Source organism: Falco naumanni, chromosome 8, assembly GCF_017639655.2.
Source record: "Falco naumanni isolate bFalNau1 chromosome 8, bFalNau1.pat, whole genome shotgun sequence".
NCBI classification, from domain to species: Eukaryota; Metazoa; Chordata; class Aves; order Falconiformes; family Falconidae; genus Falco; species Falco naumanni.
In genome coordinates this window covers 21,151,159-21,177,602 of record NC_054061.1, presented here as the reverse complement: position 1 = coordinate 21,177,602, position 26,444 = coordinate 21,151,159, and the positions used below count along the sequence as shown (strand labels likewise).

At 47.1% G+C, this 26,444-nt stretch overlaps 1 protein-coding gene across 1 annotated transcript in view; it reads left to right on the top strand.

Annotated features, from left to right (window-relative positions):
• Positions 1–23,511, top strand: part of NRG2 (neuregulin 2) — a 90,615-nt gene extending 67,104 nt beyond the window's left edge. The window contains exons 7-12 of the mRNA XM_040603137.1: positions 9,714–9,737; positions 14,054–14,156; positions 15,083–15,206; positions 16,638–16,765; positions 19,376–19,600; positions 21,055–23,511. Of these exons, the coding sequence (XP_040459071.1) occupies positions 9,714–9,737; positions 14,054–14,156; positions 15,083–15,206; positions 16,638–16,765; positions 19,376–19,600; positions 21,055–21,712 (1,262 nt within the window). The 3' untranslated portion in view covers positions 21,713–23,511. The remainder of the gene's footprint in view (positions 1–9,713; positions 9,738–14,053; positions 14,157–15,082; positions 15,207–16,637; positions 16,766–19,375; positions 19,601–21,054) is intronic.
• Positions 23,512–26,444: the final 2,933 nt, after the last annotated feature.

Below are 26,444 nucleotides of genomic sequence, written 5' to 3'. Positions count from 1 at the left end.
TAAATGGCATGTGTTTTTTCCCCAGCCTGCAGAGTGCTGCTTTTTATGGGAATGAGATTTGTTTAAATTTTATTCATGTGTTAGAGGAACAATGCCAACTTTAAAGCTGACACATGTACATTTCCTTAACTCAATTCTGCTTTAACCGCAGTATAGTAAGGTAAAAACAGCTTAACAATCCAGGTTACCTGTCTGAACTTGGATAAAAATCATCTAAGATGATGATTCATATATGTTTATAGCTGTTTTCACTTTCAGGTCATAGTTGGGTAATACATGTAACAGCAACGCTGCAGAAAAGCATGCACTGAACTTGGTGTTCTTCTGAATAGGAAAGGCATTTCACTTGAATCTGGACTCTGCAAATGCTTACTTTCTAGTTTAATCAATAATTAGGGCACAGTAGAAGTTACTGCTGCTCTGTAATTCACTCAGTACTTCATCCCATATGGGTTCTGACAGGTCAAAAGCTGAAACAGATTAAATGAGGTTCAGGAATTTCCACTGGAAATAAAATAACTCTGTCCTGATTCATGTTTTGAGAACACTGCCAGAACTTGACAGATACTTAAATAGTAAATAAGGATGCCTACACTGGTGTTGTTTTAAATGCATTTGGGGTATTTTAGGTTTTCAGGCCTAGATCAGAACCTTCTGATACTTTAACATAAATACTAAATATTGCAATATGACTTTTAGTACGTATATCCCGTGGCTGAGTGAGAGTCCCTGCAGAGGGGACTAAATTTAAGATGCTGTTCTGAAAAGATATAGCAGATACTTTGCCAAATTTGGGGCACAGATGGAGATGGTACAGCATCCCAGCATCATGCCAGATGTTGTGTAACTTTCTTCTGCTAGCAGCTTCCTATCTCACCAGTTTAAATGCTCATTCAGGTTTTGCTCAGGTAAAACTCGCCACATTCTCTAGGAGTCCGAACTGTCTTTGTCTGTTTGACAGGTAGCTCTGGAGGTTTGTTTTTCTTTGATTGTCTAAAATACCTGCTAGACCACTGCAATTATGAAGATGCAAATTAGATTTATTTAGAAAGGTTTTCTTGCATGTGATGTCTCTCTGTGTTGCTGTTACAACCATATAATCAAGGGACTACTTCCAGACATTTTAGGTCTATACCCTTGCTGCTTGAAAATGAAGAGGAAATGTTAAAGCTCGAGGGTTTTTTTTTCTATGTTTTGCTCACACTGTTGCTATTTTCTAACAGATTGTACAGAGGAGCTCGCTAGGAGTTGTATATAGCATTTGCTTTTGGTGGGAATTTGCAACAGCAGAATTCAAGCAAGTATCTCGGTGGTTGGTTCCTATCTGCTTATAAGGAGTTTACATTTTATTTTGCTTGCATTCTAACACAGATGTAATGGGAAATGTGTTGAGATACTGCAGAAAAGAAGTGAAGCATGCTAAAACAGCTACTTAGCTGAGAAAAGGGATGTGTAGTGCAGACAGCATCGCTCTGGCCTGGCGAGGTGCCACTGCTGAGCAGGGTTGTTGGACCTGACTGCACCAGCTCTCTGAGCCTGCCTTCACACTAAGCCTGCACTCATCTTAAGCCTCTCATGTTCTGTTTTCTAGCAAAGCTCATGCCACAAGGAGATCTAAGGCAGCCCATTTATTTTGCACAGCAGTGGCTAGGTATGTGCAGATAGTTGGCTACCGCCAGTCAGCAGACAGATGATAACCCGCTAAATGGCAGCAACACAGATGAGAGCCTTTGAGACACTGACACACAGTAATCCCACCTCCAGTAAGTATGGGCAAAGAAAACTTAAAAGCTTTAGCCTGTTTATCCTAGGTGAGTTTAGGGCAATATGACAGATGCCTTTCCCACATTCATCAGAACAGAAAACCTACCAGAAGAAGGAAGGAGAGATGTCAGAGCAAACAATTGTGCATTCACTAAGATTATAATAGTTGAAAGGTACGTATCTGAGAAGAAAAAGATGACCAGACTTAAGCCTGGTTAGATCCCTTGTGTCTGTACAGTATTTCACTGAACTCAGTTGGTCTCTGCACACGCCTTCATCCACGCATAAGGAATTGGCTGATGGGTCAAGGTTAGTGGATCATGTTGTCTAGGGTTTAACTAACCTGCAAGAGGAAAGCCTTACAGAGGCTGTGCAATATAACTGAGGCACGTTAAAGAAACATTTAAAGCAGTTTTAATTTAAACTGAAGGAGAATTAATGGCAGTGAACAGAGGGGACCGTGATTGTCTGCAATTACTATATAAAACGGGAATGTCCTGGTAGGTGAGAATATAAAGGATTATTTCCATGGGTGATGAGTCATTAAATCATCCTACTAAATTTTTTTTCACATCAAGGTCTTCATATTTCTATGTCTCCATACAATTGCCATTGCAGATATAATTAATATATATACTGCATTGTACATATGATGGTAAAGTCATCTTGTCCACTAGTGCCAGGAGTTAGATCTTGCAGTTATGATATAACTCCAATGAAACCAGAGGGCGGGGAGATCCTAACTCCAAAATACGATCTAAAGCAGGAATCCTCCCTGATCCTGGCCATGGGGGTTGTGATGTGCAGGCAAGGAGTAACCAGCCATACTGGAAATCTGAGCTCACATCATGAGCTTGTCTTCTGACCCCTATCCTCCCTGCTCCCTGCTTTGCAGCAATAGTGCAGCCAGACACTCTTTTTTTTTTTCAGTGGGCTTTTAGAAATTTGTGTTAGAGGTCTGAGTCCAAATTCATACCCCAGGCTTCCTTCATAGTCACCCAAGTTTTGGCAACCAAAGAGGAAGCATTTGTCTAATTGAGCTCCAGTGCTGCCACAAGGATGAGATGTCTCATTCTCCAAGGTGCTGAGGGTGATGAGTACAAACTCAGAGGTTCAGCTGTTGGATGGCTCCCCCAGGACCCTGGTACAGGTGGTACCTGAAGAGTCACAGCTCACAGGTGTCTCTGCATGGCTGTCCATGCACTAGTGAGAGCAGAAGTTTAACACATCAAACAGTTGATGCACAGCCTGAATTAATCCATAGCATTAGTATCCTGGGAGCGTTTCGCTTTTGCCATCAGATCTTCATCTCTACTGGTACACATGGGTAAAAATTCAGCAATATCACAAAAAAGTCAGGAAGTCTTTCTATGTAGACTTACGAGAGCTTCTGGGTGGTACTGGAGACTCACCCAGTTGACAGCTGTCTCCTGGGTCCAGCTTCAAAGACACAATGATGGCTTGCAGCTCTTTGCAGAAGACAAAAGCATGTCCAAAATCATCCTTCCTTTTAAGAAAGTCTTTTTTAAAAAAAAGCTGTTCTAGCACCTGTATTTCATAGCTGCTCTTCTACATCAGATCACAATCTAGCTCTGTCTTCTCTCTCCTACAAGAAACATTTCTGGTCTTTGTAAAGCCCTGCTGGAAGTTTCAAGTAATTTGCCAGTCTTTGGACTGGCTGATTGTAAAGGTTTTGTGAAACATGTTGGCAGCTATTTCACTCCTGGTGGGGCCAAGATACTAAAAGTTAAACATTGTGAGTGAGAACGTTTATACCTTGCCTAAGTCGGCACATTTGGATCCTTTTCACTTGCAGTTTGTGGAACAATTTAGAAATTTGGGATGATTTTTTGTGTTTATGCTTGTCTCTTGACTGTGGAATCTGAAATTTCATCTTAACTTTGCTATTTATTCATCACCCAAAATAATTGTCACTGATCCAGAGGAAAATACCATACCATTCATCTTCTTGTTAGTGAAACATTTTCATTTTCTACTTCATGACCTAACTTTAGTTGAAGTCTGTAGCCTGCCTGTAAAAATCCTGGAATAGAGCTGACATTCATATACAATGTAATCTAGCATATTCTCCATTTTTACCCCATATTTCATTCTTGGTTTCTTTACAGATTGACTTTTAATTCATAGTTGGAGTCTTCCTACTGGTCTGCCTTGGAAGCACAGAGCAGCATTTTCTGCTGTCCATTGGGGAGAGCAGGTTTTCTCTTCAACTTTGGGGTCCCCTAAGATTCAGGCATCAAATCCTTTTTCTGAAGGGGAGGAAGGCACTTGCTCTTTTTGCATGTACTCAGTGTAGTGATCTGGAAACACAACGGAGAAGGGCTTGAGCTGAGAAATCAGTCTTGCAGTCACAGACTATCTGGTCAACTCTGCTTGCAGTGGGCGCTGATATGAAAGTGTATCCTGACTTCCCTGCTTGATATGTCTCCCAGGACTCCCTGACTGTAGCCATCAACGTTTGGTGTGATGGGTCTGGCTCCTGATCGATTTGCCGTGTGGCAGGACATTTCCCTGGCATAGGCATTACAGATTCCTTACAACAATAGATGATGAATATGGGTATTTCTAGAGATGAGAACCACCATCTGTTCTTAAGCATCCACCACACCATCACTGGGTGTGATCTATGTAATGATCTCATCAACATGATTCCTGCCCTATCATAACACATTTCCTGCAGATCGGATGTCTGGGTCTTCCTATCAGTCATTCTTGCCAAGGAAATTGCTTTCATAGAGCCTTTCCAGCCAGAAAAGCATAAACATTTCTATTTGCAGTGTCTGCATCAGGCTCTCTGGGCTGGAAACAGAATCGCATGTTCCCGCAGTGGCACGCGAACTGGCTCCATCCCTGCTGACTAAACCGCCGTGGAAGCAGAGTGGTGCAGGCTCACTGGGTGAGAGCCTTCTCATTTTTCTGAGGGATGGTCCCGTTCATTCTGAAGTCACCAGGCTGCAGCCAGAGGAATGTTGTTCATCACCCTGACATGTAAAAGTGACCTTTCTGACAGCTGGTTTCTGGACACTTGCTCCTCACACCAAGGTGCAGTGTCCCTGTGAGCAGAAGGACAAAGGTACCACTTCAAGCTCTTCTGGAAAGGCCTAGATCTGAATTTCAGCTTCTCTGTTCACTTCAATTCAGCAGTAGTTTTCTACCTGTTGATTGCGATATGAAAATGATAAGTGGAAGAATACTATTTCTTACCTACTTTTCTGTTCCCTCCTCCACCTCTTACTCATCTGAATCCTAAACCAATGCTTAGCAACATTTTAAATTCCACAGAGATATTCTGCAGCTTCCTTTCAATGGCACAATAACCACTGACCACTTAATTACAGGGTGATGACTATGCTGTGGTGTGGCTGGGTAATTACAGGGCTTTTGTGGCTTATCATAACAGGGTTATTCCTCTCCCCTGGACAGCAGTACAGGTTACCCTTTGGGATCTCTTAAATTGCACGCTAATCTACAGCAACTTGCTAATTCTCGATTGTTATGTATCTGGACTCTTGAGGCCTAACAAATTATTTTTATTGATACAGTACTGGAGAAGCGAAATAGCTGTGCAGCTTATTGAAAGTTTGCAGACTCTGTACTTGGAGATCCCACTTGGAAACTGCCCAGCCCTTAGCACCAGCACAGTGTTCTCTGTCCCCAGCATCACCGGACTGTCTTGCATTGCTCCCTGTACCCCCTGGGGGAAGCCTGGATGTATAATTTATTACCAACAGTCTGTCTTACTGGTCCTCAGATGTTAATCCTCCACTTTGTCTCATGCACTGGAGTGTGCTCTGTGAGTGACCCAGGTAGCCCTCTAGGGTTACCATCTGTGCCTGGGGGCAATAATGCATGCAGTAGTGAAACATCTTAATGACGTTCTTGGGCAGCCTGAAGTCCACCTGACCACAGAACCAGTTTTCACCGCTGTTTGCTAAGTCTTTTATCCTTCTTAATCATCCTATAAATCTACAGTTCAGTGAGAGCCATTTTGTCTGGAGATGTTCCTCCTATAAGGATATTTTAGATAAGATGGTTTTGTCTGTTCATCTTTTAAAACAGGTAAAACACATTATAGAGAGAAACATGGTCACAAAGTCACTGCAGATCAAATAAGTGTAACATTTTGTCTTCTGTCCAACGATCAGAAAAAAGTCCACCACAAAATTTGAGTGCCCACCCTACTGGTAGCACCTAAGTCCAACTGAATTTTTTCTTTCAGTCCACACCAGCTGAATGCCAGCCTTCGGGGGACTTGAGTGTAAGGTCCATCTATCACTCGACTCTTCAGCAAGCCCTGCTTTGAACAGCTGAGTGGTACCAATCTGGGTGATGGCATTCAACCTGAATTCCCTGTAGATGTGCTTCAGCTGAGATGAGGAGTGTGAAAATTAAACATTTTTGTTATCTTTTTCATACTTCTTCACTTTTCCCCTTCCTCAGCTCTCCCATGCTTGCTGCCTTTCTCTGTTGGACAGCCTTCTGCCATACATACTGTAGTTAGGTATTTGAACATTTCCAAGCTGCTGGTCCAGCCTCCTTTAGGATCAAAACAGAAGAGCCTAGCTTAGCTTTTAGGGGAAAAAATAACATAAATACTGCAAAGTAATGCCTTAAAGAGGCCAATAGATATTGTTTCCTTAACCCTAATGGCTGCACTGGGAAGAATGGGTTCTATCTTAAGTCCAACATTTTCAGAAAGGTTCAGCAGGCACATTTGGAACGAGATCTTCCAAAAAACATGTCCTCACTTCAGGTAGTCTGGGGAGTCTCACAGCAGTTCAGGGTGCTCAGCCCTAGCTCCTTGCCATGACTAGGAAGCACGTGTGGAGTTCAGACAGAAGACTGATGGTGTGAGAAAAATAATACACCCGTTTTCTCAGCCTAAAGCTACCTGTAATTTATTTGCATGGTAGCCTTTGACTATATTGCTTCCAGAGGAGCTTGTCCTATGGGAGCTGGAGAGTGCTACTGTGCTCCGTCAGCGCTCCTGGCATGTATCAGTTTGTCTCTGCAGATAGGATTCATCCATGTAATGTTAGCTACCCCAAAGGGTCGCTCTGCCACAAGCCTGGGGTGCAGTACACCCCATTGCAAGCACTGCTGTCAGCATGGAGTGAATCACCGTCTGGAGGAGCTGGAGGACTTACCTGGACCTGATGCCTCCCTCTGTATGATTAGTGGCCCCAGAGGAGGCTGTTGCCCAAGGGTTTCTAGGCATCCTCAGAAGCCGAGTCTGCCAGACTGCCAGTCTAACGAGGAGGGTAAAATGCAGGTTGACTTAGCTGTGGCAGGACACAGTGCAGGTGCTACATGTCATGCTAAGCATCTTCTCCACCTAGCAGCAAATATAACTCAAAGCTTTTAAAGATGTATTACTTTTCCTTATCAACCTCTTAAAAAAGCAAAGGAGACTTTCAAACATGGTATGCAGTCAGGAATATCTTTTGCTCCAGACCAAAATAAGTTGTTGTCTCTAGGAGAAATTTTGATTTCTCAAACACGGCTGCTACAGCAAGTGGTATATTATTGATATAAAATAGGCACACACTATGTGGTAAGCCATGTTTGTGAAGATGATACCCCTCTGCTGAATGCAGAATGATTACATTTTGAAGCAACGTTTTCCGTGGAGCTGGGGTCATCTCAGTAGCCTCTAGATTGTAACATGTGAATAGTTTTGAACAGTTTGTTCTTTAGAGACAAACCCTCCAAATCCCAGCCTATTCTTGAAGTGTCTTCTCCTTCAGTGTCCCAGCACAGAAGGCAACACCTGCCCAGACTGGGAACAACTCCTGAGCAGGGGGAGAGTTCAGTTACAGGTGATACCAAAGCAGTTTCTGTAGCCTGAAATGATGATAGAGGGTTGTTGAGTAGCCATGGACATCAGATGCAGGAGTATAGGCTGGGGCAGGGCTTCCTCTATCTGCAAAGCTACCAGTGGGTTTGTAGGTAACGGCAGGCACATACATTCCAGCTGCTACACGGTTGCATGGTTTGTCTCCTGCTGAAGAAACCTGTAGCTAAGATCCAATGAGCCAGCTGGCTGTATCTGCTCCGTGGGGCTGGGGAGCCAAAAGAAACTGCAGTTCTAATGTGAGTGGGACAGTGGGAAGTTCCTCAGGTCCTGCCCACCACCTCCGTTTGCACAGGCATTTCTGAGGAAGGGGGGGCAGGGGCAAAGTTTTGAATTGCACCCATTTGTAGCTGCACTTGTTGCAGCAAATCGTCCTGGAACAGGGAGGAAATGTGGCACTACAGGCAGTATACAGCTATCAGATGGATCAATAGCGTAGATATATAGATGACATTTAATGTATCTCTGCATGCATTTATCATAGTGTCAGGTGAAACTGTGTGTGTAATTGTAATGTTCCTTAGGAATAGGTCAAGGCTAGATGTGATAACTGAGAGGTTTAGGACAAATGGATTCCATCCAGTTCTCTGCTGCTCACCACATTGTGTCTGTCACTGCCGCTTGTACAAAACGACTGTGAAACACACGGTAGAGTTTGCTGTTCCTTTTGCACAACTGTGAGAAGTGAAGCAGAGAGCAGCCAGGTTTTGTGACCTGTAAATTACACCAAATTTAAAACAACCCAACCCTACCCAAACCCCGTCCACCCCAAAAAAGCCCAAATGTCAGCATTGATTTGAAGAGAAGAACCTGCTTTAGAAAACATGTTTACATGTTTCGTAATAATTAGTGCTAATTTCCCACCACCTAAATTTTGAACAGCATTGCAAAAGAAAGCAAATATTTCTGTGCAGCAAAAAGCAGTTCCTATGGAAAATGTAGTACATAAATCTGGACCCCTCCAAGCTGCAAATAATCTTGTGTGTATCATGATTGGGAACAGCAGAGCTCACTTTTGTGCACAGTGGTAAGTATGGAGTACTTTAATGTTTTTGTAAGAAAAACTATCTTCAGGTGAGGCCGGTACCAGGAAAATTACTAAAATTGAGGTTACCTGTTATGGATAACTGTGCTGTTGATTGATTAGGCAAACTCCTTTGCTTAGTGTTATCTCTGCAAGATGAATTGCAATCTTACTTGTAATGAATGTGAATCTGAAAGCAGATGCTCCAATCTGTGCTTTTTTCAGCATGCTTGTTGTTTCTAAAACAATGCAGAACCACAGTAGAAGTGAAATGTGAAGATCAGAGACTTGAGGGAAACTTCCAGTGCAATTTGCACTTTTAAATCTGCAAGGGATTCATTGCCTCACCCAGGCAACTAATCACTTGCAGTATCCGTGGTTCAGCTGCAGATCCGTACTGCCAAGAGCAGTGCTCACACGATTGACATGCTGTCAGGTGATTTACAGGCGGTGCTGCCAGATGACGCTGTGCATCCAAGACCAGACTTGAGGTCATGGGCAGCAGAATCGTGCTGGCAGGCCCACATATCTGTCTGCCCAGCACACTTCTTTGGTGCACAGGCCCCCGGGCAGAGAGGGGCGTGTGGAACCATGCAGGGCATATTTTGCCTGTAGAAAGTGAATGAATGTTTTTTACCAGGTTCATGCAGCCACTATGTGTTTTGACCTGTTAGGAGTTGTTTCAGAACAAGTGTACATTTTTTTGCCTTTCTTCCCCCACCCCCACCCCCAGCCTAAACTGTGAATTCCATATCAGGTACTAACAAACATAGCTCATCTCAAAAGAATTCATAATTAACTAAAAGAATTCATAATTAACTTCCACTGCAATTTGTTTGGGTCTTTCTTTACATAAGATATGCGCTCTGGTGGGAATTTGAAATGCTCTGAAGCATACACTGTCTTCTGTGTAACTGCTGCTGAGCCTACAGAAAAGCTAACCTGCTGTAACTGCACAGTGTGTGTGTTTATATATTAGAGTTCTCTGACAGACCTGTTTTTCTTTTTCTCTTTCTCTTTCTCTTCCTTGTCTTCTTTCTGCATTGGCAGAGCATCTTGGATTTGAATTAAAGGGTATGGAACAACCATTCATTTATTAATCAGAAGCCATTAAGAGCTGCCCACATATTTATGGCTTTAATGGGATGATTAAAAAATCAACTGTTCTGTTCTCTTCCCTGGCACCAAGATAGATGTTTCGATTGAAAAAAAGAAAACCAACACCAAAACCAAAAACCAACAACAAAGCAAAATACAGAACCTAAATGTAAACCTATAAAAATGCACGTGTGTTTTTAGCAGCACTTTTTTCTTTGTTTCAAGCAGTAGCCTGGTGTGTGTGGCATGAGTGGGATGGTACAATTGCCATACATCTCCTCATTCAACATGCTTTTGTGTATTTAACTGAAAAGCTGGAGTTTGTGTCCATCCGAAAGGCTGCCAGCAGGCACCACTGGGGAATGAGCAGATGTTCCAGGAACAGAAAGGCAAGTTTTAGGAAGATCAGGGGCTTTTATAGAAACTACCATAGCGGACGCACTAACCTCCACTGGATCCTACAAAGGGTCAGGACAAGCTTTGCCATTCCTCCTCCCAAAGGTTAGCAGCTTATTTTCATTCTTTAGCAGGAGGAAATCGTTCCAAGAAAGGTGGCATGAGATGAGTTAGTCTATAAAGCAGTGAGCCCAGGAAAGGCAGTACTCTCCCATGAGAGTGGAGGGTGTAATGCTGAGCATCATGATGGCAAGCTGAAGTTTGGAAAAACACTGCAGGAACTTAAATGGTTTTAAAGATATGCCTTTTGGGCAATTACCTGCTCCTGCCCAGTTGCTCGCAATCATATTATTTTTCTGCCATTCTCCTTAGTCTGTTTTTAGAAATATATCAAGTATTTCTTGAGTAAGAACCTGGGAAAGCAAATCTTTGAGGCTAAGTTTCCCGTGAGTTAACTTAAAAACATTGAATTGGCAATGTCAGTCAGAGCAGATCCTCACATATAGACACTTCAGTTCCACCTCTTTAGAGGTATGGGGACACCAATCTTCATTTCTGGATCCTAAATTGTCTTCTTAGGTCCCTGAGGTGGAGGGACACGCACTAGCTGAAGCTGGAGAAACTTGTCTCCTCTGGCTTTTGCATGTCTGATCCACCAGGATTGGTGTGTGTTCTCCAGCATTCATCCCTGCTGCAGAAAACGTGCATTTTGTGGTCAGATGTTTCAGAGAAAGTGGTGCTGCTAATGCTAATACACTTAAATAAACTTTAAATATAAGGATTTTTGACATCCCTTTTTTGTTGACCTTTTGTCCTTTTCCTCGTCCATTCTCAATGTCATCACAGAACCGCACACATCGTGTTCCCAGTCTGCAGTCGTCTCTTCTCTGTCATTCGTCTTTCACTTTCATGCGTTGCTGTGACACCCATGGCTGGACTGTGATTCTGTCGGCATTATGTGGCACCACATGGTTTGTTCATAGTGTTTGATGCTGTAGAGTGACGATGCTGCTGATGAAGATGTGGTGTTTGTAGAGTATAGAGACACAAATGGAAAAGTCTTGCTCCAGGATCTTATCTTCTCAAATACAAAACTGTAGTGTGCATTCCTTTATTTTCTTTCTGTCATTGTTGAGATGGTTTTGTGCAACATGAAGATACTGTGTTATCAAGCATCAATTTTAATGAGATGTTAGGAGCCAAGCTAAATTACTATCAGCAGGTGATTCAATTTTTAGTTTTGCAGCAGTGACGCACAGCCTCACACTTCATTGCTTCACATAGCAGAGCTGTAGGTCAAGACAGAGAGGCTAGATCTGCATTTCTGATGAATGGAAACATTCCCCATGCAATGCAGGTGAAGGCTCAGGACAGTCAGACATGCCAGGGTAAGGGTTCCATACAGACATGATCACCAGAACAAGGGTTGTGATTTGAGCCCTGGGCAAAAAAATCTGTCTTGTAGGAAATAGGTTAAAAAAAACAAAGGGGGGGGGGGGGGGGGCAGGGACCAAGGGGCATAGTTTTGATGGCATTGCGCTTTCTCCCTGCTCCATGGTTCAAAGGGGACGATCTATGGTTGGGGAAAAAGTCTTTGTAGCAAAAAAACATAACTGGTGAAGAATCTTTAAAAAAATTGGCTTGATGGATGGGTCCATGGTGAAAACTGACCTCCTGCCCAGCTGTTTTTGGTGGGGATTTTTGTGAAGATAGATTTTGCTGGGTAGTAGCAAAATTCTTGCCTGTTGCCATCTGTAACCAGGATATGGTCCTAGCTGGTTTTCCTGATTCCAATAAAAACTCTGAAACTCCTCTCTGAAGGAAAGAGCTGTACAGCTGGAATCCAGGTCCCAGAGGTGGGCAAGAGCAAGAAAACTTGTCTGCCATGGTTGCTGATGCCTAGAATAGAGCATCTCTGCAAGGGAAAAAACATGTCGCTGAAGGAGGTGTTTCACCCCCAAGTTCTTTCCCCACACCAGCTCCACCTGGCTCTGTAGCAAAACACAAGAGTAGCAGATCAGCTAGCAGCTGGCCCTGCTCTGGGAGCAGTCCCAGGCCACAGAGGCTCAGGCTCTGAGGAGGTGCAGTCAGCTGCTGTGGTGTAGAAACTTTCAGCCCAGGTGAGACCTGTGATGTGTTGTTCCTGGCCCACTCCATGGTGAAGACGGAATCTAGGAGCTCCTCAGCTGCCCGCCTCTCTAGTGAATTGAAGGACATTACCTTCCCGGCACCCTCACTGCTACGCTGAGCACCTCATGAAGCCGAAGGCCAGTGTACAAACAAAACAGATGGAAATATATGTCTTTAAATTGCAGCTTTGCAGCACAAGCATGAAGCAAGCTCTGCTGATTATGTTTTGCATCTTCATGCTGGGGCTGTTATTCTCAGCCCTTGTTTAGCAAATCTTTCTCCATTCTCATTTTAAAGTTAGAAAGAGATAAATGATTTTCCTAGCACTTTTTTCCCCAAAAAACCATGTGGTGGGCATTTCCTCCTAAAATGGCAAGCTGAATTTGGTCTAAATGTTCAGTTATCTGGAATGTTTTGTTGCTTCCTTCTTGTCTTTTTTGCTAAAAGTCTAGTCCTAGGGGGTTCTGGCACCAGACCGGTTTCTCTTCTGGTCTGTATTTCATTGTTTGGCAGCACTGGGGATATCATAGAGTCCATTCAAGGCATTTAGTGTGGCATGGCGAACCACGCCGAGCACAGCAACCATGGCATGAGTTTTATTGCCTAATCTATTAAAGAAGGTGCAAACCCCAATAACTTGATCATTAACGCGTAGTATGGGGGCACGAGGATATCACTCATAGATGCTGAAGTGAAATGCTCATGGTATCTGTGCACTGAAGCCTTCTTTCAGTTATCCAGCTGGAGAATGAAATTGCCTCTTCTGGTCTGAGTGGAGAGTTGCTGAGAAGAGCATCTGCTCTGGTGTAGCCACAGAGGAAGAGGCATTCTTGCCATGCGATTGCTGCCTAGGGTAGTTGAGTCACACTGCCAGCGCCATCCTAGCGTTTCCTTAGAGCTTTGATTAATGTGAATGAATTACCTCACTTCCAGCATGGTCTGGGTTTTGACGCTTTTCTGGTTTGAAAGACAGTCCCTGACAAATGATGATATTTGAGAGAAGCAGCAGCAGCTGCTTGAATTTTGTGTGTGCATCTGAGTTACTTGGTGCTATGGAATTTAATCACTTCCTAGGGTTTCATTAAAAATCCATAATTGTAATTGGTTTCTCTATTTTAATTACTCTACTCAGTTTTCTTTGTCTAACATGCTATCACTTTTCCATCCTCATTCTGCTTTTTGACTCTTTTAGGATGTCCCCTTCAGCACCTACATGCTTTGGGGCCTGTTGCTTGGTGGTTTCTAGCACACCGCCAAGCTCCAGGGCATGCAGCCGCTGCAAGGAAAAGGCATTCTGAGTCCTTCAGGGCAGAGAGCCTGATGAGAGCGTCACAGGGCATGCGTGTATGTGGTGAGTGGGGGGTGCTCAGGGACTTCTTTGGTAGGCTGCTAGGTTGCCAAGAAGGGGGAATCTGCTGGAGAGGAGCGGAGCCACGGGGCTTTTGGGGATTAGTCACCGAGTTTTTCTGTGGGAAAAGAACAGAATGTGAGAGGTATGTTTGAGCACAGAAGGGGTGAGCTACTGAGCAAGAGAGGGCAAAGATGCAGTGAGACAAAAGGAGTGAAGGTCTCTTGAGGGGCAAGTAAGATTGGTCCGGCTTGTCTCAGGTTTGGGTCAGCTATTAGAGGTGGGCAGTGGATTGGTAGGAGGTCTGACCGAGCACTCTTCTCCATCTTATCCACACACAGTGCTGTTTCTTGTGCAGCCAGATGCATCCCTGGTGCTGGAGCCCATTTGTAACTGGTTTCTTTCTCTCCATTTGCAGAAGCGGAAGAACTCTACCAGAAGAGAGTTTTAACCATCACAGGAATCTGTGTTGCCTTGCTTGTGGTGGGCATCGTCTGTGTGGTAGCTTACTGTAAAACCAAGTGAGTATGGGTGCTTAACAGACAGTAACTGGCCAGACATTACTGAGTGGTAGCGTTCATGCTTTTATGCTTTTCACTCAAATGCTGTTTTAAGGAGATGCTGCACTGTGGTATTCCCAGGAAAGTCTGATGAAAAAGGGTAGTGAGCCATCTACCAGGCTGTGCCTGAGCAGGGTGTTTTCCTGGGACCGTTTGCTCATCCCCTGAATCAGCATCATTTCACCCACCCAGGTGATGCTGGGAAGAGCTGGCTCCCAAGCCAGCAGCTCATCTCCTGACAGCAGAAGCACACTGGACTGTTGTGCAGGAGATGTGGGCTCAGCTATGTACATTTCAGAGACTTTTGGAGCAATCCTGATGGAACAAGAGGCTTGGGGACCTCTTTCATGGTCAGCCTTCCCTGCCTGGGCAGCACCTTTTTCCCTTCTTAGCCTGCACCCCACCTCAGTTCAGGGTGCTCCTGGGACACGGTGGGTCTTGTGGAGTAGATGCCCTGCCAGGAGCACAAGTGGGCTTTGCCACTTTGTGATTAATGCAGGACAAGTCAAGTGCCTTGCCACCAAAACCAACCCAGGACCTGCTTCCCCTTTTCCTTCTCCCCACTATTCTCCTCCGCTCCCAGTACCATGGTGCCCCTGGCTCCCCTGCCTTTGCTGGACCCTGTCTTGCAAAGGTGGATCCTGGGGCCTGCTTCCCAAATTGCCCTTGATGAGGAATGCTCACAGTTTTTTGAAGAACCAGCAGAAGGTGGCAAATGTTGAATGCCTTGTTTCTTCCTGTTTGCAGCTTTCCACAAGCACCATTGAAACATCAAGTGCATCTGAAATTTGCCCTCTCCATTGTCTGTGTCCTCCAGGTGCCTCTGGGGGCAGAGACCCCCATGAGATTAGTCTTCCTAAGAGATTTTTTCCCTTTCTTTTTTAAAGGAAACAAAGAAAACAAATGCATAACCATTTACGGCAAAACATGTGCCCTGCCCATCAGAACAGAAGCCTTGCGAACGGGCCAAGCCATCCACGTTTGGATCCTGAGGAAATCCAAATGGCTGATGTAAGACTTTTTGTCTCCACCTCTCTGCATGTTACTGAGTGCCTATTTTCTGCCAGGGATGTGATGTGGATGTGTACATTTGCTGGCCTGTGAGCCTGTGCATGAGGAGCAAAACACTGACAAACTTGGAAAAAAAAAAGATTAGATTCTGCATAGAAATGTTTCCAAAACCAACATCTGAAGGGAAATGTGATTTGACTTTGAAGTACGGGATGAGATTAGAGCATTTGGGACAGGCTTGTTTTGATGAAGCAAGTGTGATCCCATTTTCCTCTAAGAGAGATGTTCCTGCTGTTTTCTGTTTATTAAGCTATCCGTCAAGCCCCAGTTTGCAGCATGACAAATGTGATCGGTGTGGCAGTGGCCAGAGCCACCACGGTGACTGTGACTTGCTGAAGCACGTCATGGCAATGGCATCAGCACCACGTTAGCCCACCTGCCAGTACCAAGAGTTCAACCTGGAGAAGATGGGATGTGCTGGTGGGGTGCCAGTGCCGTGCCAATGGGAACAATCTTAAGAATTTAGGACTGGATCCAGAAAAACGGTTCAGCCACTCTCGTGACTTCAGTCACATGAGTTTCCCGTCAAACTCCGTGAACTCAATAGGGCTGTCAATCTGCTTAAGTGCCTCGCTAGACCAAGGCATTGAAAGGGGTCAGAAAAAGGGAGGGGGAAGGCAGAGCCAAACAAAAAGATATACTGCTGGAAATGAGTGCGGTGAATCAGTTACAAAGGTCTTCTGGGTCACCCTTTGGATGTTGAAATTGAGTTAGGTTGAATCCCAGCAGTGAAGGAAAAAGGAAGGGGAATTTCAAAGAACCACAACCCTCTGGCCCCAAAATACTGACTCCCCTGAGAGCGTAGCGCCCCTGTGAAAAGCAGTGCTTGTTGTCAGATGAAGGAATATCTCAGCATACGTTTTTGGATTATACCTGGTGTTTCTGTAGGACCTCTATCTCTGGCAGATCTCATGTCTTTGTCTTTTTAATTTTTAAAAAACAAATATTTATATATTAAATAATATATATAAAAATAAAAAATAATAAAAATATATGGTTATATATATATATATATATATATATATATATATATATATATATTAAAAAAAATAACTGCTAGGACTATGTTGGGATGTTGGGTGTATAACCTCCTGTGAGCAGAGATGTGTTTCTGTACCACTGTCCTCTAGGGAACCCCCTGGCATGAAGAATACCCTTCTGCAGTCCCTCTGCCACGGCTCTTTTCCAGTATTCATAGTGCAGGGGCAGGGAAGAGCCTCCAGCCTCCTTGTCTCTTCCCGCGGGGCACAGAGCTGCCACATTCACTCAGTCCTCGTCTCGTTTCACCAGAAATAATCAAGCCAGCCAAATCTGGCTGTGGCGGAGTTGGCAAGCTGGTGACTGATCTGTGTGATGGTTCATATTTTGCAGTATATTTCTAAGAATGTTTCTGCCACCGAACATGTCATCCGAAGGGAAACAGAGACAACCTTTTCGGGAAGTCACTCCTGCTCCCCATCTCATCACTGCTCCACAGCCACTCCAACATCCAGCCAGAGGTGATGTATACCATTTTACCCTGAACTTTCTCCAACTGTTTCCCTTAGGACATTGTGAGATTCAAAACCAGTAAAAGGTTTTCCTTTCACCTCCCTTTCTATTTCTACTTTGTTTGGCACTACACTGACATACAGCCCACATCAACACCATGGGTCTTTGCTGTCACAGCCAGTTAGCGAGAGGTGTGGAAAGGTGTGATCCTTGACCTGCAGCAAGGTGCCAGCAGGAACGTGTAGTGCTGACATAGCTAGAAGCTAGGAAGAGAAGTTGTGCTTTTGTGCTTTGCACAGACACAAGTGGGAGGATGTATCTAGGAAAGGTTTTGCAAGTGGTGTTTGCAACTGCACTGGACACCTGCAATAATTCATTAAGCAAACAGGTTATTTGTTTCACGCATGATATATTTAGAATGTATTTGCCCCATGGAAGGCGAAGTATGCAAATTACCACAAAATGTTTTGACCAGTTCCTCAAAGTTAGGGTCTGACTTGGGAGTCACAGTTTTTCACCAGAAAAAACACTCCTGTGAAATCTATCAGAGTCCACAAAGTTGCATTAGAATCTCAGCCCCTGAGGCAGTGGCACATCTTTCACTGTTTCCTTCTGAAGCTCTCAGGAAAACTGGGGCTGGCAGGAAAGTACCAATGATTCTGACTACACAGGATGAGGCACAGTTGTTTTTTACATTTCAAAGTAGCCATCAAGGGGAAGAGCAGCATGGCTCGGTAGCTAAAGTTCTCACGGTTTTTGAGAGCATTTAAATCGGTGATGGAGCTCTCCTATTTTTGTGATGTCCAGAAAAATCCTTCAAATGCTATAGAGAAAGTCCAGTGCTGTTCTGAGTTTGGATGTTCAGGTTCTTCCTCTTGTGCTTTTTCCAGTAACGAGGTTTCCCTAGGCGAGCACTTGCCTTTGAAAAGTGCCTGAGAGGTGCCAGGGGCCATACCTACAGCCTGTAGTGGCGTAGGGATCACATTGCATTGACATCAAAATTGATATCATTGAAAGCAAAAGGCATCCTGGATTCTTTACCCCACCAGCCCGACGTGTTTGTCTCCATTCATCTAGGAAGCAATGAATCCTTTCAGCTAAAGCTCAAAGACGGTTCCTGGCAGGTTTCTTCAGGGTTCAGGCATTCACCAGGGATGAGCACGTGCTCTCGGTGTACAATGCGTCAGATCAGCTGCAGATACTGAACTTGGGCTTTCAGGTGAATTCCTCCCTCGGCTCCTCTGGCTAGACTTCCAGCAAGTAGAGAGGGAGCCAGGAATGACTTGTGGGAATGGAAATGACTGCCTCTGTCCAAGGAAATCCTACCCCTGGTGAGCTGTATGGTGTGCTTTCCAGGCTTTTTTGAAATTGTACACTGCAGCCCAACCCTGGCTAGGTGTGTGCAAGCTTGAGCCGGGCTCACAGAGGCTGCAGTGCCCACAGAGCTGCACCTTGCTGGCCTTCTGTGCTCACTTCAAAGTCCTGGGACCCTGGGGCCATCTCTGGGCACCTCCTGAAAATGCAAAGGTGTGTCTGGAGGGCAATGTTCACACATGACAGCTGTGGGGAGGCACTTACCTTACATAGCCTCTGGTCCTGGCCACCTGCCACCTAATCTTCCTGAGTCAAGTGCAGCAAGCAGGTGTTTCTTGAAGCCAAGCCAGAGGCAAGCTACTGGCATGATCAGGCTCCATTTTGCTCGATCAGTGCCTCTAACAAGTGTGCTGTTTGAAGTTATAAAGGAGCGTGGTGGTTGCAGCTGAGCATGTGACTGGAGCCATCAATAATTAGCAAGTTCTTGGGAAGTCTTAATGAGGCTGGTCTCCTCTGCAAACCCCCACCCAAAATCCTCTGCCAGGACAGCTCCGTCTGGTGCGGTTTGGGAGTTCAGAGCTGTTGCTCTGATGGATTGCATGTTTCTGCTATGGAGAGTGGTCAGCTTGGTGGCTGTGTGTGCGTGGCCCCATGCATCCCTCCTCTGACTCCTTGCGGGGTTTCTTCTTTGCGCCAAAACAAGTACTCAGCAAGGTCTAGCCAATGTACTGTAGTTTTGTCTAGCATCTTGAAAGTGCTTTGTTGCCAAAATCTTTTATAAACCAGTGAAAACCGAATACCTAGGTCTACCTTTGGTATGCTTTTCTCTGCTGATGACAAAGTAAGTTGGGGGGGGGGGGGTGTCTGACTCCTTTCTAGTAGCATTTCTGAAAGGGCTGTCACTTGGCAATGCAGATGGCACATTGTAAGATCCTTCACAGCCTTGCCCTGGCATGACCAGTGCATTGCTCCACACCCAGAACGCTTTGCAGGCACAAAGCAGAACTGCCCTGGCCTCCCTCCAGAGGCTGTCCCGTCCTGTCCCCAGCCATCAGGCAGTGGGGTGACAAATAGCCGGTATGCACTGGTCTGCCAGCAGTACCCTCTATCCAAGAAACAGCAAAGAAAGGCAAATCAAAGGCAAGGCTGGGAAGCTGGTCATCCCTGGCCAGATATATCTTAGTGAGAGGGAGAAAGGGGACACCATCGCAGAGCAGCGTGTGAGCTGTGCCAGCATGCAGCTCTTTGGAGAAGACTTTGGTGGGGATTCCCTGCTCACTGTCCATATGGGGTTTGGTCCACAGACATGAAAGCCACACCTGGAGCTTGGAGCGGACAGAGAGTCTGACTTCAGATTCCCAGTCTGGGATAATGCTGTCCTCAGTGGGAACCAGTAAATGCAACAGCCCTGCGTGTGTGGAGGCACGGGCTCGCCGCGGGGCTCCCTTCTGCATCGAGGACTCGCGGAGGCCCATGACACAGTATCGTGACTCGGTGGATTCTCTGCGGGACTCACCGCACAGTGAGAGGTCAGACCCCACTGCTTGGTGCTACCCTGGCACAGCAGAGCCAAACTGTGCCCTCTGTGCCACAGAAATGTTTGCCTGTACCCGACCCTACAGCAGTAGTCCTGTGGTAGCACTGGGAAAACTCCAGCTCTGGCCCTACCAGAGGAAGCCACCACTGCAGGAGGCCACTCTGGTAGGGGCAGCAGCAAGTACTGCACCCTGCTGACCTGGTGGCAATGTAGGTTTGGAGCACAGGGATGAGAGGAGCAGAAAATACCTGGCTGCAGTCAGCAACTGGTGAAGAAAAACTGGCTGAGAGCACACCCCAGGCAGCTTAGTGACCTGGCAGCGCAAGTGGAGTCTGGCCCTCAGGTATACAGGGAAAAGATGTGCATCCTCAGCACAGCCCTGGGTGGCCTGGTGAGCAGGGGTGCTGTATGTGGGCATAGCCCTGGGACAGGGCTCTTTATGACCCAGCCTTCTGGGGGACACAACTGCAGGGCTGAGACATCATCAGCCAGCGAGAGGCAACAACAGGCATCGTCTTCCTGGCTCTGGCTCCTCATGGTGCAGGAGCACATCCCCACCCTTGCTCCAGCCCTCTGTGGGTAGCCATGGGCAACCCTGGGTGGCCACATGCCACTTCTGGGCAGTTACCCTTTAAGGCAGTGGGACTTGTCCATTGGGGAAGAAGAGAAAGGCAGCAGCTCTTGCGTTCTCATTCCTGCCCCTGGTCCATTTAGGCAGGCTGACCCAGCTTGTATGGATGTCCCGTACTTCACAAGACACACGGGTCCAAAGGCACTAGACAAGCCAAGGGCCTGGGCAGCCTGAGATGGATGGAGACACAAACTGGCACTACTGAGAGGAAACGAAGTCTGCTTCTCAGAAAGGGGCGATGCTGGAGGACGGGCTGTTTGGAGAGGGACTAGACCAGACCTGAGTTGCCACACTGATGTTATCACTAGAGTAGAGGAAAGCAACAGGTGACCTTTTGTGACACAAGATTTTTGCTATATCAGAGGAAGCTGTGCCCAGGCTTTTCCCATCTGTGGCCTGAACAGAGGGAGGGCATTCTGGGGACCTTCTTTGGAGACAAGCCTGGCGGCTCCAGAGGGAGCAGGAAGCAGCTGGCAGGGGCATGAGAGGCAGGGAAGTCTTGACTCAGCCTGCTGGGAAGTGCTGCAAGGTTTGCAGCGATTCAAGGTAGGAACTACACATCAAGTCCCTTGGGAGAGGCAGCCCTGGGATGCACGGTGCATGGTGCCCAAGCACCCACCAAAGCCAGCAGCTCGTCCTCCCTCAGCACAGCAGTGCAGGGTCCCTCCATCTGGTCCCCCAGGAGGTGCTGAGCTCCAGGACCAGGTGCACCAGAGGCCTCACCTGTCCCTGTGCCGGGTGTTGGGCAGAGCAAGGGTGCAGCTGGAGGGTTTTGGGGTGGTTCAGTGTCCAAATGGAAGTGTTGTTTTTTTCAGGTACGTGTCAGCCCTGACCACACCAGCACGCCTGTCGCCTGTCGACTTCCACTACTCGATGGCCACACAGGTGCCCACCTTTGAAATCACATCCCCCAACTCGGCGCATGCTGTCTCCCTGCCGCCGGCGGCCCCCATCAGCTTCCGCGTGGAGGAACAGCAGCCCCTCCTGCGGCGGTACCAGCTGCCCTTTCAGGACACGCAGAGGTACGACAGCTACCACCAAAGGAAGACCTACCTAAATGACAGCATGGGGAGCCTGCCCTCCAGCCCCTTCCGCATCACGGAGGACGATGAGTACGAGACGACACAGGAGTACGTCACAGTGCTAGAGCAGCCAAAGAAAACAGCCAGCAGCAACAGGCGGTGGAAAAAATCCAAACTGAACGGGCACATCCCTCACAGAGCCAGAGCCGTCCGGGACTCCTTCTCCTTGAGCAGCGCCTCTTACAGCGAATCTGATGAGGAGCTGGTGGCCGAAAGCACCCCCTTCCTAAGCACTCAGAACAATGAGGGGGCGCACACAGAGTCGCCCCCACTCCACCGGCCGGGCGACAGCCGGACTCACTACCCCTGCAGCCGGCACAGCGTGCATGGGGAGAGCGGGCGCAGCAGCCTGGCGCACATGATGCCCAAACCGGACCCAGACCCTCTCTAGGTGCCTCCCAGACTCGCGCACCCGTAGACGTAACCCGCATGGAGGAGGCCGAGGAGGGAGGCAAGAGAAAACAAAACAAAAATAAATATTTTTATTTTATATAAAAGAGGGAAAAAATATAACAAATAAAATGTTTTATTTTCATTTTAGCAAAGTTGTCTTATAATAGCTAACGACAATGACTTTTTTATAGGGAATCTCTATTTATATGTAATGTCTTGATTTACAGCTTCCAAGAAAAAAAAAATTAAAAAAAAAAAAGAGAAGAAAAGAAAACAAACAATAAAGTTAAAAAAAAGTGGGCCAATTTTTGACTACTTAAAAATAGAAAACAAAACTATCGTGGTGCCTTTTGCTGTATGCTAGTGCTGGGATTCATGCCGAGGATTCTGTTTCAGTAGCATTTCTAAGATCATAGATTTTTGTTTGGGAGACAACCTGTCACAAGGGCGCTCTTCCGTCGGAAGAAAACAGCCTCACCACTTTGCCCCGTACCCTGCTGTTAATGATCTTATTCTTTAAGGTATCGTTTGAACACACATCAAGGGCATGAGTGGGAGCATTTCCATTATCGTGTCTATGGGGATCTGTCTTGCCCTGTAAAATACTTGTATTTTCACTTAAATCAGGAGGGGGGAAGAAAAACCAAAAAAAACCCCAACCCAACAGCACCGTACTGAAATGCAGAAATAACATTTCTTTTGCCACAGAGGTAGGAAGAGAAAATGCAGTGGTGCAGCAGCAGCCCTCACAATATAGCCCTCAGCCTTTTGCCATTTCACCTGTGGGTCTGAAGCTGGGTTGGCACAGGTCTGTAGTGAAACAAGGCAGACACCCATGTGTACGTGGTGAAATAACACCCCATGATGGACCACTGGGCCCAGGCCACTGCCACTGCCCTGGCAGGCAGACGGCACTGCGCGGTGGCCCCACAGGGCAGTCTCCATTCAGCCGTGGTGGCCCCGTGGCTGCATTGTGACACTGGTGCCGTTCTGGCCATGGCATTCCTGTGGCAGGGCAGCCAGGCCATGATGCTGTAGGGCTGCCGGGGCTGTGGTGTCCTGCATGCTGGGCCTGGCCACAGGTCAGGCGGTGCCGAGAGGACAGCCAGGGGCAGCCCTGTGGCGCAGCACAGTGCAGCTTGCCGTGGACTCCGCACCAGGCACCTGCTGGCTGGGCTACCCCAGGTAGGGCAGGAGCCCCAGCACTTCTGGCCCTGCTTGTTGCCCTTGCGTTGGCAAGGAAGGGCCTCATGTGGGGCAGTCCGGTGAGTGGATTCTTCTGTACCACCGTGCCGTATATTGTAAAGACAGTTGTTACCATCACGTCTTGCAATCAATGATGGACATCGTGTTTCCGGACTCGGAGCGGCTCTGCCCATCGGCTATGTGGCGCAAAGAGACAGTCCTGCGTGTCCAGGTGGCAGAGCATCCCCCATGGAAGTGCCCCTTTCTCCTCAGTTCTCTGCAGCAAACCTGTTTACATTGTAGCCTGACTTTTTTCTTTTTATATTTTTACTTCTGCATGTCCTTTGCATTTCAGATACTGTAGATTGGATGCATGGTGAAGCTGTGACTGAGAAGATAATACAACAATTGACAGTGTATTTCATTTAACTTTTAGCAATAAAGTAACTAAACCCTCTATTCCTCACCCATGATGGGGTCAGATAGAAAACTCTGCTAATTTGTCATAAGATGATTGTCAAAGTTTGCTCTGGATTGTCTGAATGTCAGAACTCTCGACTGTTTAACACTTGAACATTTTTTATATTATAAATAAAATAAGAAATAATAAGCTGTGGGCTGCATTAATCTCAGGCAGTTTGGGGGGCAGATGAGGAGCTGTGACAGGTACGATGCACAGAATTACAGACTCGCTGAGGTTGGAAGAGGCTTCTGGAGGTCATCTGGTCCACATCGCCTGCTTGAGCAGCCCACCCAGAGCTAGTTGCCCAGGACTGTGCCCAGTCAGGTTTTGAGTATGTTCAGGAATGGCAACACCACAACTACTTTGGGCGACCTCTGCCAGTGCTTGGTTACCCTCAAAGCAAAAAAAGTTTTTTGCTTGTGTTCGGAATTAACTTCCTATTTTTTAATTTGTGCCCGTTGTCCTGTCACTGGACGCTAGTGAGAAGAATCCAGCTCCCTCTTCTTCATTGCCTCCTCCCATCAGGTATTTATATACATAGATAAGGTCCCCCTGAGCCTTCTCTTCTCTAGGCTGAACAGTCCCAGCTCTCTCAGCCTCTCCTCATATGGATGATGCTCTGGTTCCATAAACATCTTTATGCCTGTAGAGATCCAGAGGCAGGTGTTTTTCTACCTAGCATGGATATTTGACCTTCGTTGCAGGGCTCAGAAGTGGAGGCTCACTGAGGTGAGTGGATGCTACCCACACATCTCCTGGGGCATGCCATTCCTTCTTCACCTGCAGACCAGGAGAGCCCCTTTCACCCCACCTGTGGAAGCTTTCTGTTGTGCCAAGAAAGGCCAAGACGCATGGCATGTGCTTCACATGCTGGCACCAATTTTGATGACTTTTGCAGTAGAGTGGAGATGTGTTGGGTCCAATCTGGAAGTGCTGTGCTGCTATGCAACATCTGCCCACCCACAAAACAGGTCCCTTCTCTAGCTCTTCCATGGCAAGCCCGTGTCTCAAGCTAGCCCCCAGTAGAGGAATCACTGAGAACATGGTGTATTCACAGGAATTACAGTTCCTGGGGTTGAACCCATGGCTCAGTCCAGCTCAGCTCCCACTCCCTTGTTCCTGCTCAGTGAAAATAACAGGTGCCCAGACCAGCTGAACTCACCTGCAGGAGAGGGATCTGTGGCGCACTGGTCTGAGTTGACCCCAGAAGAATGCACAGGGCCATGAGAGGAGCTCATGGGCCTCACAAAGATGCCTGTGCTGAAGGCCAGGCTGAGCCTCACAGCCTGGGCTACTTCTGCTCCAGCACCCCCTGGATGCCCATTGCCTTGGAGCTACCCTGACTGGGTCACAGGCCACCCCTAACATTCATCGCGTGTGCTGTGGGGACTAAAGCCTAAAGGCTCCTGCCCTCCTGGCACAGGGCCCATCTGACCCAACAGCCATGTGCAAAGGTGATCTCAGATGTCTGGGACTAGGGCTAAAGGCAATAGGGTCAAGTATTGATTTGGGTATATTTGCCTACATCATGTCCCACCTCGGCATAGCCCCAAGCCTTGCTGGAAAGCAGCAGTGCCATGCAGCTCACAACCCTCCCATTTCTCTTGGGACAGGCTGACTTCCCTTTGCCTTTGGTCCCCCAGCTTACCTTCTCCAGCATCTCCTGAAGCATGGTGAGATGACAGGCATGGGCAGAGAGTACCTGACCCCCTGGAAGGGACACGTGTTGGGAGTCACCAAGGGTGAGGCTCCCCGGGGAAACCAGCCACACAGAAAAGAGAGGGGTCCCAAAGCAACCCCCTCTCCCTGCCTGGGTCTCCCGTGTCTGTATGCTGATGACTCTGTTCATGGAGGAGTCCACCTGGGGCTGGCACAGCAGCATCTGCATTTACAAGAAGACTGCAGCTCTCAGGGCTCCTCCTGCCACACTCCGGGCTTGGGTGCAGAGCAACGTGTGGTCAAACCTCAGGGTATGCTCAGTGCAGCTGCTCCACATGGGGCACCACCGGTGCTGTCTGCTCCCTGGGGCCCTCAGAGAGGAGACACGTGTTTGCCCCGCACTGCTCCATGGTTCTGTGATGTTCTGCCTCTCCTGTAACACTGCTAGCTCTGAGCCATGGCAGTCTAGCCTCATGATTTCTTGTGGTGACTTCTTGTTCAACACGCCCCTTGATTCCCATAATTGTGTTCTGTATTTGGAGGTGGTTACACTACTTCAATTTTCTCTCCAATCGCCTCTGAAAGAAGCCTGTATATTTCTCCTTTTTCCCTGGCTGGTTTATTTTTAGCTCCCTCATTTCCAGCTATGCGTATTCCTAGGGTTTGGCCGTAAATATTTTACAGCCATTTTTACAGGTGAGGAGAGCCACCAAAGCCTCCTGCCAGCACTGCTCCGCATGTACAATGCCTTTGCTGCCCTTCCCAGAGGGGAAGGAATTGCTCTGCTGACACAGTGGAGTGACACAAGCAGGAGAGGAATGTCGGCTCCTGGCTTTGGGATTGCAAAGCCTCTCCCTTCCCCAAAAAACAGTCCCTCTAAAATTAATTTGGTGTCAGGTTGTGTCTGGAGGAAATGGCCTGGCAGGAAGGTCAGGCGGAACCAGCACCATATCAGGGGATGCTGCCTGAGACCCAGAGCAGCTGCGCTGCCTGCTGAAGTCTGGCACTGGCTGGGCTATGCCAGAAAGTGCATTGGGGCAGCTAAAGGAGGAGAAAAAGATGTGGCTGCTTGATTTCTCTGACACGCTGCTCGTCTCTCTCTTAGTGGTGGGTGGGGAGCAGAGTCCTTCACCTCCAGGGAGGGAAAGAGAGAGAAACAAAGCATTTTCTTCCTAGCTACAAGCTGAGACTGCGAGCTGGTCAAACAAGGCATTTTTTAGTATTCTCAGTGCCCTCTTGTAGGCAAGATGCTCACCACATCTGCACATGCATATGCACCTGGATCAGTACTTGTGCATCAGGGCAAACTGCTGGCTGTCAGTAAGTGCAGGTTTAACCCTCTTAGCTCTCATGCCGAGGGCTGTTAAACATCGGCTGCCACCCTGTTCGTGCCATGGCTCCGAGGCACTTTCCTGGTGCCCAG